This window comes from Pipistrellus hanaki, assembly GCF_964339955.1.
Source record: "Pipistrellus hanaki genome assembly, chromosome: 9".
Lineage (NCBI taxonomy): Eukaryota > Metazoa > Chordata > Mammalia > Chiroptera > Vespertilionidae > Pipistrellus > Pipistrellus hanaki.
Window position 1 is genome coordinate 56,295,436 of NC_140511.1, and position 13,861 is coordinate 56,309,296.

At 45.9% G+C, this 13,861-nt stretch overlaps 1 protein-coding gene across 1 annotated transcript in view; it reads left to right on the plus strand.

Moving 5' to 3' along the window:
• Positions 1 to 11,633: 11,633 nt before the first annotated feature.
• Positions 11,634 to 13,861, plus strand: part of SLC6A5 (solute carrier family 6 member 5) — a 45,203-nt gene continuing 42,975 nt past the window's right edge. Inside the window, exons 1-2 of the mRNA XM_084893661.1 lie at positions 11,634 to 11,701; positions 13,060 to 13,602. Of these exons, the coding sequence (XP_084749787.1) occupies positions 11,699 to 11,701; positions 13,060 to 13,602 (546 nt within the window). The 5' untranslated portion in view covers positions 11,634 to 11,698. The remainder of the gene's footprint in view (positions 11,702 to 13,059; positions 13,603 to 13,861) is intronic.

The window sequence follows — 13,861 nt, forward strand, 5'->3', positions numbered from 1 at the left end:
CAGCCCCTTGCTCAGCAGGAAAGGAGAACATATGCTCAAGTTTCTTAAGGCATTTGCTCATTCATATCCCATTGGCCAAAATGGAGTGACCAAAGGCTGGCCAAGCTATAAAGGAGGTTTGTGATTGTCATCTTTAAATGGATTGCCAGTGCTTAGCCAGACACCCACCTATTATGGAAGAAGAGAACAAATAGTGGGGGAGACAGCTAGTACATCAAACTCATGGGATCTTTTTTCCATTCTGGGCTTATCAATGAAAAACCCATGGGCACTAGGGAAGTGACCTTCCTATATATATATATATATATATATATATATATATATATATATATATATATTCTAGTTTATTATTTCTGTTTCAAAGCACCTCTAGTTCAATATCAAGAGAGTGATACAAGGCCCAAATACAATGAAGGAATACATGCCCTCACTAATACCAATGACAATGCTCTTTCAATATGTGCCTGTCGAATGCAATGGGGATTTAATAAATTTAACTACTAAAAAAAAACACAGTGAGTCTCCTATTCCCATACAACCTAGTTGAGAACTGAATATTTACAATGCTTCCAACAGTTAAACCTGAAGTTCAATACCACACTCACATGTTGGTAGCCCTCAGTAGATTATCTACAGTATTAGCAACCATTCAGAACAAATCATTCATTAAAACAACATTGATTTGCCCTATCTGATTTGGCTCAGTGGATAGAGCATCAGCCTTCAGACTGAGGGGTCCCAGGTTCAATTCTGGTCAAGGGCACATGCCCGGGTTGCAGACTCGTTCCCCGGTGGAGGGGCATGCAGGAGGCAGCCAATCAATTATTATCTCTCATCATTGATGTTTCTATCTCTCTCTCTCCCTCTCCCGTCCTCTCTGAAATCAATAAGTACATTAAAAAAAAAAAAACTGCATTGATTTAAGGCTAATATAACTAACACAGAGCCCCAAACTAAGTGGTTAAACATATGAACTACTTGTACTGATATCTATTATTGTATTGTATTATTTCAGAACTATTAAGTTGTTTCTTAGCAAATAAACTCTTTGTAGGCAAAATTCACCTCATTTGAGGTTAACCCAGAAGTTCAACAACAATCAGGAAGTCCACGGTCTTATTGGCAAAACTGATAAACAGTATCTCCAAGTCACTATGTTCAAGGTTAAGAGCAATGTATGTTCCATTTTTATATTCTACTGGAATGTTTAATTCATGGTTTTAAATATCCAGGTTTTCATTCCTTCAAACTGTTTGAAGACACAGTGTGCCACAGACTCAAAACTTCTATTTCTCCCTCTATTTTCTTCAAATAGAAACCTTCTTAAGTGTCCACATGCTTTAGAAGGGGAATCTTTCAGACATGGCCAGTGCTTTGAAATAGTCTGATGCAGTCAGACCTCTAAAGCAAAGGGAAGGGGAAGAAAGAAAAGCTGAAAAAAATGTTTATTTGATAAGTTTTACATTAACCATTACAAGCTAGGTAGTATAAGAATATCACTTTTTGGCCCAGCCAGCATAGTTCAGTGGTTGAGCACCGTCCCACGAACCAGGAGGTCACGGTTCGATTCCCAGTCAAGCACATGCTCAGGTTACAGGCTCCATTTCTAGTGGGGGGTATGCAGGAGGCAGCCAATCAATGATTCTCTTCCATCTAGATCAAGCATGTCAAACTTGCAGCCGGCAGCTGCATGCGGACTACAAGGAATATTTTCACAGCCCAGACAATATAACAGTATGTAAGAAACGTTTTAATAAAAATTTCATAACTTAATTTTTACAATATCCTGTTATACATAATCTATATATATAAATGCCTAAGTGACTGTCATGACCAAACAACCAGAATGACCAGTCTCTATGACACACACTGACCACCAGGGGGCAGATACTCAACACAGCAGCTGCCTCCGAGTGGTCCGTGCATTCCCACAGCAGGAGCGCCGCTCAGCTAACCGACCCATTTGGCGGCCTACCAACCCAGCAGCAGCCACTCACTTCCTCAGTAGTCCTGCAAGCCCATTCTCCAGAGAACAGGCCAGGCACCTGTATCGCCTGCAGGATCTGGACAGTGCTGCTGGCCTCCTGGAAGTCAGCCTTGGGCACTGTGGCCCCTTCCCCTTCCTAGATGCTCAGCAAGGAAGAAATGATAAAAGCGGCCATCAGGTGGCTCCTGACAACTGGCTTGAATGTCAACAGGATGGATCTGGATCCTGGGCCCAAGGGCATCTAACGGCACACCTAAAGGGCTGATTGCATCCCAGCCCTCCCTCCCACCCCACTCGGGAGCCCACTCCTGCACGAATTCATGCACCAGGACTCTAGTTATTAATAACAAACTACAATGCTTGCTAATGACTGATTACTATAGTCGTGTTGCATTCATATCCCTTACGCACCTTACATGAAGGTACACCATTTCTATTCACCATTTCTATTCACTTCATGTAAGCAGCAGATATTTTAACAGCTGATTGTCAGGTCATTAGTCTTGGACTGACTTGTTTGGTGTGCGCAACAGGAAATATTTCATTTTTGGAGAACAAGAAAAATAGTTTTATCTGCATTACTCTTATTAATTTATGCCGTTATTCAGTGTCTGGTAAGTAAATGTTCAAAAAAAATATTAATTTTTTTATTAAAATGTTCTATTATCTTATGTTAATGATTTTTTTTTTAACCAGAGCTTGGTGACTTCTTAGCTTTATTTTTAAAAAAATATATTTTATTGATTTTTTACAGAGAGGAAGAGAGAGGGATAGAGAGTTAGAAACATCAATGAAAGAATCATCGATCAGCTGCCTTCTGCACACCCCCTACTGGGGAATGTGCCCACAACCAATGTACATGCCATTGACTGGAATCGAACCTGGGACCTTTCAGTCCACAGGCAGACGCTCTATCTACTGAGCCAAACCAGTTTCGGCTTATGTTAATGATTATTTATTTGTTTCATCCATTTGTATTCAGCATGTCTCTATTGAAATAAACCTGTTTCTATGAAAATTGAAGCTTTTGTTTTTTTGCAGCCCACATCAACGTAAGCCTTGTTTATTTGGCCAGTGTTAGCCTTTGAGTTTGACATGCTTGATCTCTATCTATAGGGGGAAAAACTGGAAATTGAAACTTAATTCAACTAGAACAAATTTATTCATTCTTATTCGTGATTCTCGGGAAATAGTGATTGAAAATAGTTGAAAAATAAGAGAGAAAGTTGACCTTCCTCAGGGATCTTTGCAGTGTCTCATTTTTCTCTGACTTCTCCAAAATCCAGAAATGTCTGTTCTCTTTTGGTGATGCAGATCTCTACACCACAATAGCCTGTGGTATAGCACTGTCTCCCTTCCTTTCTTCGTTAACTAGTCTTCTTATTTCTGGATACTGTAAGTGTCTTCTAGATATAAAGAAGAAAGCAATATATTAAACTTAACACCAGGGTGCTAATATGTAATTAGTTATTGAGGAGTATGTTGATTGTTTGTTTGTTTGTTTGTTTTTTAAAAACTTGGTTATGATACTAAATAAATTTTGAATTGGTGGAATTTCGAAGGGGTGGTGGGAGAATTCTGACATGTTCTCCACATGGTACGCCAGAGTGGCCCGAGGGGGCCTGAACTCTGATTGCCCACAGTGGAGCTCACTCATTAACAGTCTCTTTATTGATTCTTCTTCTGTCCCTGTCTGGGAACCCAGAATGCTATGTGGCATGACTTCTACAACATGAGAATCTGAAAACATGAGACAAATGCACAGACAGCGCCCAAGACTCAGAGACAGCATCTTGATGCTGTAGGCAGCCTGGGCTTCAGCCCACCTTGAGGTTAGCTCCATTTGACCTTGACCTAGCCATTACTTGATACCTTGAATTTTAGCTAATTTTGAGTTGGGTTTCTGTACATTGCAATGGAAAGAGTTCTGGTGGTATAATGTTTATTTTCTTCTTTTTGCTTATGTATTTCTATAATGAAAAAACACACACACCACATTTTAATGCCACATATGGCAGAATAATGTTCTAAAGGAAATGTCTTTAATAGTGTAACCTTAAATAGCCGATGCGGGGACAAAGTGTACCTTTTTCTCTTAATATCAGTGAAACCAGGCCTTCCTGAAACAATGGGATCATTGAACCATGAGTCGTCACAGACAATCACACTCTCCAAATGCTCCCACAGTGGTGAATGACAGAGGGTCCTGCCTTTGTCAGCTCCACCAATCACCCAGACTCGTAGAATGTAGCTTCTCATTTGGCCCCAAAGCTGTGCCCAAGTTAATGACTTGGAAAAACATGTCATCATCCATATAATCTGCAGAAACCAGAGAGCACCCTGAATCAGGTGTTGCCACTGCAGAGGAATCGTTCACAAATCCTGCACACATTTCGACAGTGTTTGCATTATTTCCCACAACTGTTTAATTAAATCCTGTGTAAACAGACGGGCTTATTTGTTTGGTCCTAATAGTTGGAAAATTTGGATATTATGCCTAGTGACATTTACAAATATTTGTATTTACCAAATAATAATATTTTCATTAAAAAATTCCTTTATGCTAAAGAAGAAAGCGGAGTTAGCCTTTATGGAAACATATTTGCTCTCGTGGCTTTTTATAGCCAGAGGCAGTCACAGATTGCTGGGCACCATTGGAAGGAGGGGTGGAAACAAAGCACAGAGCGCTGGCAGCCTCGGCTCAAAGTTTGGGTGCATCTTCACATACAGCTCCATGCCTGCGTTTCAGGCAGACATGAAAAGAAAGCAGGTCCAGATAAAAAGGACCCAATTCTCAAAAATGTGCAATCCCTTTAAATACTAATTCCATATTTAGGAGCCTATGCTAAGAATCCAAATTAAAGATGTGACCAAAGCGAAATGTAGATAGGTGCAGACCTGTAATGCAGTACTATTTGTAAGAAATACTTGAAACAATCCAAATGTAAAATAATTGTTTATTGGTTAAATTATGGAGTATTCCTGCTGTGAAAATCTGTGCAGCAATTAAACATAATGCAGGTTTCAGGACAATGGGGCAGATATGTATCAACAATATATATGAAAAATGCAGATTACAAATGACTATGAGCAGCATGATATCCATTTTGTAAAAACAAAAAACTACATCTCTGTGCACATGAGTGTCTAGAAGGCCTTACACCAAAATGTTAATAGGATATATTTTGGAGTGGTGGGGTAAGTAAGTGCCTCAAATCACTGTTAATAAGTGCCAGAACTTGGATTCAAACTCTTGACTTATGTCTAACTTAAAACCCTATTTCCACTATTTCATGTTACCCGAACCCAGGAAGATATTTACACTGAAAACAGAAACACTCTGAAACAGAATGCAGACCCTAATAGATTATGTTAAATAATCACTAAGCTCTAATGGTTACATCTCAGGAGACAGCTATCATCATGATTAGTTAACTCTAGGTTGTCTATCAAAGATGATGGAGTGGGCTAGCCATTGTTTGATATGGTCTCATCCTGTATTGAATGCTGCAGATGACTGGAACCAACAGTACCAAATTTGGTGTCAATGTCCATAGCCCCTCAGGCCCAATTTACAAGGGTATCACCCTGTGGCAAAATCATAAGATATTGAAATTTATCTGTGCTGCCTGGCAGTTTTTACTGGTATAAATTAAAGGGTCTTGAATTTTCAAAGTTCCACTTCCTTGATCATTGTCCTCGTCCTTGTGTTTTTCTGAACCTTGTTCAGATCCCATTCAATAGCATTGATTAACTCCATCAACTGCTTATATAGTGAAACTTCCCAACATCTGTTCTGCTCTACATGTGGGAATTTCTGCTAGATTTGCATGACGTCGAACTCAGTATCAGAAAGCCAGGGGAAAAGGGGGCATTCAAGAAAAAAAAAGGAGAGAATCTTCTTTATGAACACTGTAGACATAAACTATCAATTTTCTTATATCCCATGCATTAGAAATCTCTTATTACCAATAAGGAATATAGTTGAGACCTAATTTCTCTTTCAGAGTTGGTATCTCCCATTGGGGTTTGGGAAATTTGAGCAGATGGATAAACACTGAAGACTTAAACATAGAAAGAAATTACTAAGTAGTTATGCCTAACATTTGTAACTAGTAAAACAGAGCTACCCAAAGAATGATAAGAAAAGAAAGCAGAGTAAAGAGGTGAATGTGTTGTTTATCAGAAAAGCATCAATGTTCTCATTATGGAAAAATTAGAAATCAGATATTTTCAGTTTAGTATCATTTTAGTTCATTTTATAGTTTAATGCATATAACAAGAATGGGGGTGGGGGAGAAGAGCATGGTCATATTTTTAAGGCTTTGTCCTGTAAAGGTCTTGATTATACCCTGGTTGCAGCCCAGCAGAGCTTAGAGACAGAAACACCAGAGATTTAGAAAGGAAGGTGAGGCAAATATTGGGAAATTGAATCCTTAATTAACTGACTTTTTTTTTTATCCTGAGCTCTACTCTTCAGAGAAAGACTTCCTAATTAAACTACTCTGCTTGGTGAATGTCCTCATTAATTAAAGTAGTAGGTTCTAGTGATAAGTTTTTTCTTTTTATTTGTTTTACATAAATTTATAAATATGATAATTACAGTCATCTTTTAAAGTACAGTCTTTCCCTCGCTTTTTCTTTTTTTGTTTAGATCTTCCCCTCCTTTACCTTTCCTCTCCACCCACATCAATGCCCATACTGCTCACCAATAATCCCAGGTGCTTCCTAATGTGTGTGCTTTCACTATTTATTGGATCTCTTTCTCTCACACACAATATACACACACACCCTGGAATCATACTTATGCACACTTTAATGCATCTGGCTTTTCTTATTCAATATTTCATTAAAATCTGTTCAAGCCAACTGTGTGGCTCTAAATCAGGGGTGGGGAACTTTTTTTTTTTTTTTTTTCCAGCCAAGGACCATTTGGATATTTATACCATCATTCCTGGGTCATACAAAATTATCAACGTAAAAATTAGCCTGCTCTATTTGGTCAAACATTTAATAAACTCACCCCTAATGCCTTGGCAAGGCCAGACCACCCCTGCTCTAAATTATTCTTTTAGCAGCTGCAGATCACCCCATGCTTTAGATATACTGACCTAATATGGATATTCTTCACCTAGGCTTTCATTTATCAACTATGTCATACTAAACATTCTTGCACTGTGCCACTGGGATAGATTCCTAAAAGTGGGACTGCAGGATCAAAGGATAGCGTAGTTCTTTTCTCTCTTTCCTTTTTAAGGAAGAGATGCTGCTAGACTGTTTCTAACTTACAAGTGACCTTGCAGACTCAGTTTCCCTCTCTGGACCTCTGTTTTCTCACTCTTAAAGCAGATAACCTTGACTGTCCTTTGCAGCTTATTCTAAACGTCTCTGCTTCTGTGCCGCCACCCACTGTTCTGTGTTTTGCTGCAGTGAAGTGAGGATCATCACTACTGCTGACTCAGGGACACGCATCCTGCCTGTTTCAGTCTCGGGATTTTGGATGTACATTTTCTGCACGCAGACTAGGTACTAAGCTGAATCACTGATTTCCAAGTATGAACTCTTCTGAAATGCCACAGTGAGGGAAGCTTGTCTTGATTAGTTTGTCTCCCTGACACCAGGGTTCAGATGAGAAATGGAAAATGCAGCTGATTGCAAAGCCCCGAGCTTCTGTCGTTTATGTTTAGGTTTACCTTGATCTAAACAAAAGGTGCCTGAGAACACACTCGCAGCAGCCTCTGTGTTTGAGCACTTTTTCAGAATGCTTCCTATTTTCTTTTAATGAACATGCATACTTGATTATTGCCTGTCCAAACCCCTGAATAAGGAGGAGAAATGTTGCACAATGAGTAAGGCTTTCTATTCTGTGCATGCGTCCCCATATTAAACCTTCTGCACCAAGGAGAAAGAACTGTTTTATTTGCTAAATCTGAGGAGCTTCAAACAGATGATTCTCCCAGACTGAATAATAAGGTTTGCTTATGGAAAGCAGCCAGCCTCAGTCTAGGCACTTTACATACATACATATCTCATTTAATCCTTGAACAACTCTTGAGGTAGGTTAATCTTATTATCCTCCTTTTATAGATCAAGAATATCCCTTGTGGTCGCAGAGCTAGGGGGTGGTGTTCTGCAGTAGGAAACCACACTGCAGTGGAACTGGGCAGTGGTGGGCAAGTGGAACAAAAATACTGCATGGCTTCTTGACAATACCACCCTCACCCCACATAGCGGCCTGGCATCCGTTAGCTGTAAAGGCTTTTGGTGTTTATGGCTCCCACATCAAAACCACAGGTAGGTGCTCACATTAAATCTGCGGGGTGGGATGGAATGAAATCAACAGAGGCCTGGGCTCAAATCCTGACTCTGGGGTTGACCTTAGGCAGGTTTCCTGGCTTTTCTGTCAACCTGGCCCTGCAGCTCTTTCTAGCAGTTCTTTATCGCTGCTGCAAGCGCCCACCCAACCAGAGCAGGAGCTGGTCAAGTATCTTTTCCTCTCTGTCCTCTCCTCTTCCCTAGTGCGGGGAGGTCAGCATCATGAATGCCAAAGTCTGCCCTTCAGGCCCTCTGCTGCTCCCTCGCCTCACCGCTCTCCTCTCCTGTCTTGGGACAGACACTGGCGTCAGGGCTGCCACTGATGGCCTGTGTTTCAATAGACTACCTCTTCCCCCTCCATACTGCGGGGTGGACACGGGTTTTCAAAAATAGCTATTTATTTGCTTATCTACAAAGGGGGGGGGTGTGATCGAGGGCAAAATCAATTACTATTTTTCATCTTTGACAAAGTAATTAAGGCCATAGTGACTGCTAATTCCGCCCGAATGGCTGCGCCGTGATGGATGCGGATTTACGGCCTCCTCGGCGGCAGAGACAGTGGTGCACCGGCCGGCGGATTATCACTCCAAACAGGCAGCCCTGTGTGTGTTGGGTGGGTGGGTGGGGGGGAGGGGGGGAAGGAGACAGGGTGCGGGGGGGGGGGGGCCGCATCCGGAGGACTTGAGCCTTTTATTCTAACACTGAGGCTCCATCCTTGGCACTTACCGAGCGGGGACTCACAGCCCTGTGCCTGAGCTGTCCCCGGCCTCCCGCGCCAGCACGCCCCCTCCAATCCTCCAACCCTACCCTGCGGCCCCGCTGGGTGCCTGTCCCCCGCCCCCGCTCTGGATTCAGCACGACCTTCCTAGGGCTGCTGGCTCTAAACCCTCCCACCACTCTCCCTGTAGCCCCTCCTTTCCAGAACCTTGCGGCTAGACGCGGGGGAGGGAGGGAGCCAAAGCTGAGCTTCTGCCAAAGCCCTCCCCTTCCCAGGGCGGCTGTGTTCCTCCTGCGTCAGCCACCTCTGACCATCCAGGGCCTCACGCAGGAAACCAAGTGCGCACTTGGCTAGGGAGGGCCTGCAGGCTCAACGTCAGGCCTGGGGACTGAGTGGGGAGTGGCGTCACTGGGACCTAGAGTCACAGCTGGGGGCGTTCTCCCCGTTCCGGGGGCGCCGGCCTGGGACATCTGTGCGCCCAGAGCGTGGACGAGCTGGGTGGGAGCTCAGCGATCACGCGGCATGGTGCGGGAGTGGCTCAGATGCAAACTGAGGAAACTGGCCAGAACTTTTCGTAGTCGTGACTGGTGGAAGTTGGCCCGGGGCCCTCGGAGCTTGGAGAGGGGGAGCGCCTCCACCCCTCCACGTTCTAGCGTCCTGGTTTGGCTCCATGAAAACGGGAGATCTGTTTTGAAGGAAGCCCCCTCTCCCCAGGTTTCCCAGTGGCTCCCAGAGTCCCGGGTGTTTCCCCGTGCCCACCCAGTGAGCACAAGCTCATGATCCAGGGCTTCTTGGCTCCGCTTGCGGCCCTGACCTTCCGCAGCCAAAACCCACCAGACCCACCCGGTCTCTCTCACTAGCCTGGTGTCCTTCGTGGTCTCCGGGGAGAATTAGGTGCTTCTCTCCCCGCCCGGCCCAGCCCTGGGAAAGGGGTTGGGAGATTTTCTAGGGTCATGGGGAGATTTTATGAGTTTCCGTTTCCCCAGGTTTAAAACTGGTGAAAGGTTGTTGTCAATACGAAATGAGTCAGTTCATGGAAAGCTCTTGCACAGTGGTTCAATGCTGAGGTCTTAGTAAATGTTAACTCAAAACTGCGATAAACGCGGCCTGGAACCCGCAAGGCAGCTCTCAAGGAGGGTCTCTTCAGGGAACCTGTCCTCCTTCAATATCGGTGCGGACCAGGATCCCCAGCCTTCTTCCATCAGAGGGCCCCGAAGGCGGGTGAGCCTGGGAGCAGGGCGAGCCCCTGGAAAGTGGCGGGAGGGGCCTGCACGGCGCCCCAGGCTCCCACCACAATCTGCTGCAGCAGCTTTCCCCGCCCTGGGCATTGCCCTCCCGCTGCGTGGGGATGGCCCAGCCCGTGCAAACGCGCTGACCCCAAGGCTGGCTGCGGCGAAGGGACTGAGTGCTTTCTGTAGCTCCCCATGGGGTGGGGGGGGGGGGGGAGAGGGCAGGGGTTACCCAAACCAGGCCCTCAGGAAAGAGGGAGGGGAAGCGGTTTACCTACGAATCCTCTTCCACTCTCCAAACTACACCTTCCTTGTAAAAAGGTGTTTTTGCACCCAAAGGAAAGTCCCTCTTTTTATCTCCACGGCCACCCTCACCCCCATCGGAGTAGGGCAGCACAGCTTCCCATGGCTTCTGGGATGACCGGCTGCCCGGACCCTGGTTCTGAGGGTGTCTGAGACCTCCCGTTTCCAAACCAGGCCTCGCTGCGCTGAATTTTTTTTTTTTTTTTTTTGAGGGCTAAGAAGAAAACATAAGTCTCCTTTGACTTTGAAAGTGACCTAAGAACCAGGTCGGTGTTGAAGATACTTTCCTTTTCATTTCTCTAAAATATTTCCAGAGGAACTTAACAAATCCATTGAGGGCAATCGTAATTTTTACACAAGGATTTCTGTTGTACCAATAGAGATAAAACAGGAATGCAAATGGTAGACCTCAATTTTTAAGCGGAAGTCCAGGATCCCTCTAACACTGGTCGTCTGGAAGGGTAGGGCTGTGAGACTCTAAGTCCCCATACACGCAGGTGAGTACCCTTATCTGAGCAGCCGTCATTATGTGGCAGCCATCGCAGAGCTGTGGTGCTACGAGCAGACCCTCAATTGTTTTTTTGTGTGTGTTTTTTTTGGGGGGGAGGGAGGTTTAATATTGCGGAATCCTCTGCTTGCAGATTTGGAGAGGCAGCTACGGGTGTAGTAGCAGAGAAAGATGGGAACATGATGGTGATTTAACTCCTTCCCCAGCGCCCACCTCGGCAGCCCAATCCGCTCTGCGTCTCGCCTTGGGTGCAGTGGGACGTGTCCCTTCCCATGTTTTCCTTAATTAGGGAGAGGCAAACTTCTGTCATCTCCTCCCGCTGGCTTCGGTTTAGTAATCAGACCCACATGAGTCACGCTGAACACGCAGCCCCCCTCCCTCCCGAGTGACAGCAACGGGCCAGCGTACTCACGGCTGTTGTCCCTTTAAAACTCGAATCCATGGGGGTAATGATTTATCAAACTTGTATTATCAAGAAAATGTCAGACGAAGGGCACCTTGCTTTGCACTGACGCAAACCGCCTCGCCTTTCCTAAGGAGATATAGAAAGCGCCTCTCTTGCTGGAGTGGAAACCAGTCTTGTGGGTAGCTGGTTTCACTCTCTCTACCTATTCAATCTGCTGCCGGTGGTGTCAGACATGGTGAGTGTTGGCTTTTTTTGTTGTTCTTTTAAGAGAGGGGGCTGCGGGGTGAGGAGGAGCAGATTCGTTTTTGAATACTTCTTTTTGAAACGTTCTGTACATTTTGGAAGAAGGAGGGAGGACGGTTGTCACAGCCGTAGTATTTGCACTTGTGAACATCAGCTGAGGTCCAAGAGGTTTGGGAAGGTACGGAGCTGAGAGGTTGGCGCGGTCCCTTACCCTGCGGATTCTCGGCACTGTCCTTGGTGCTGAAATCAGATGCCGGTAGGAGGCTAGTCGCTCTGGATCCTAGAGGCTAAGAACGCTTGCTGGAGTCAAGGTACTTTAGACTGGTGCAAATTAAGGAGTTCTGCAATGTGCACTTGTGCGAGAAGACTTGATGAGAGGTGTGTGGATGAGCTGACGATAATACGATTATTCTCACGGTATAGTAACGATTTCTGGTACTAACGTTGAGGGATCCTTGAAAGATAACGAGAAGGAAGAAAGCAGACGGAAAAACCGCCGCTGGTAGTTCTTTTCATTTGAACCTCAGTTGGGAAAAAGCAAATGAAAATTAGTCATGAGTTTTGGTCCTCATGCAGGTGTAGGGCCCTGAAGGTTATCAGACTTCTGTGTATAGGTATTCTGGGTTGGAGGCTGGCACTTTGCATGTTCTTTTACATGTCTGGGAATCTGGGAGAGAATGTAGATTGTGTAAGATAACAAACCTGGTTACTGTCTGGTGTTTTAAATGTGGTTTGTCATTGTTGTTGGGTTGTTGTTGCTCTCCCTGCCTTTGCTACCTGGCGGGCAGGGGGGATTTTGGATCAGTGGGATTCGCACAAATGATTTGGCCTGAAATCCTTGCGGGTGCCAGGGCATCAGCTTTGTGGCCGCAGCTTGTCTATCGCTTATGGGAAGGAAAAAAAGAGGCAATGTGCATTGTTGAATGACAAAGGAAATGGGGCGGAAAATTAAAGAATCTCTCTACAATGGCGATGGGGACACGGGCCCTACAGCCGTGATGTGAAATCCAAAGAGGGCGGGAGCTCGTGACTGTAGGGCTATTTCCACCCTCCTCCCCTTTACACTCCAAAAAGCCAGTTCTGCCTCTTTTCCTAGTTCCACTCCGTCAGGGAGGAGAATGTTAGCTTCCTCATGTCATCTGGTTATTGACCAGACAGGCAAATTGAAAAAATACTGACTGCAGTTTTTCTTGGAAAAGGAAAGAAAAAAAAAATCCAGATTTCAATTTGTTCCTCAGATACTGTTTTGGACCTGAGCTGCGAACATCTCTATAGGTAGACACAGGTTCATTTCAAAGCTGCCTTGATTTTTTTTTTTTTTTTTGCACGAATTTCACCTTGTATTTGCAGGATTGCGGTGCTCCCAAGGAAATGAACAAACCACCAGCCAGCAGCCTGGAGGCGGCGGGGGCGGTGGCGCTGGGCCACCAGGAGGGTTCATGCGCGCCCAGGACCAGCCCGGAGCAGGACCTTCCCGCAGCCTCAGCCACGCCGCTCGGTGTGCCCAGATCGGCTTCCACCGGCGCCCAAACTTTCCAGTCCCTGGATGCACGAGCCTGCGAGGCCGAACGCCAGGGGCTGGGGGCTTGCAAACTCAGTAGCCAGAAGCCGAGGCCGCCAGCCCCGTCCGCGGTTCTGCGGGATTTGAGCGAGGCTCATGGCGCGCAGGCTACCCTTCCTGCGGGCGCAGGGCCTGGGAACGCAATGCCTTGTAAGATCCAGGCCCTCCGGGGCCCCGAGGAGGACGCGGACGTGAGTGTGGGCAAAGGCACCCTGGAGCGGAACAACACCCCGGCCGTGGGCTGGGTGAATATGAGCCAGAGCACCGTGGTACTGGGCACGGATGGAATCACGTCTGTGCTGCCTGGCAGCGTGGCGACCACTGCCGCCCAGGTAAGCAGGTTGCTCTCAGCCCCCGCGCAAGCCTCCTGCTCCCCAGGCGCGCCAGGGAAGCGGGCAGGGGCGGGTGCACGTGTGCTGATGCGGAGACTGGTTGGCAGGGTCAGGTAACGGGTGCTGACGGCAGCTTTTGGGGCTTCGGAAGCTGGCACTGCGCTGGGGTCTCCAGTTCAGGGCGGGGCGGCGGGGAAGGGGCTGTAGTGACCCGGCCCCAGGCATAGACCTCAGGACCTGCAGCTCCCTGTCCCTTCCC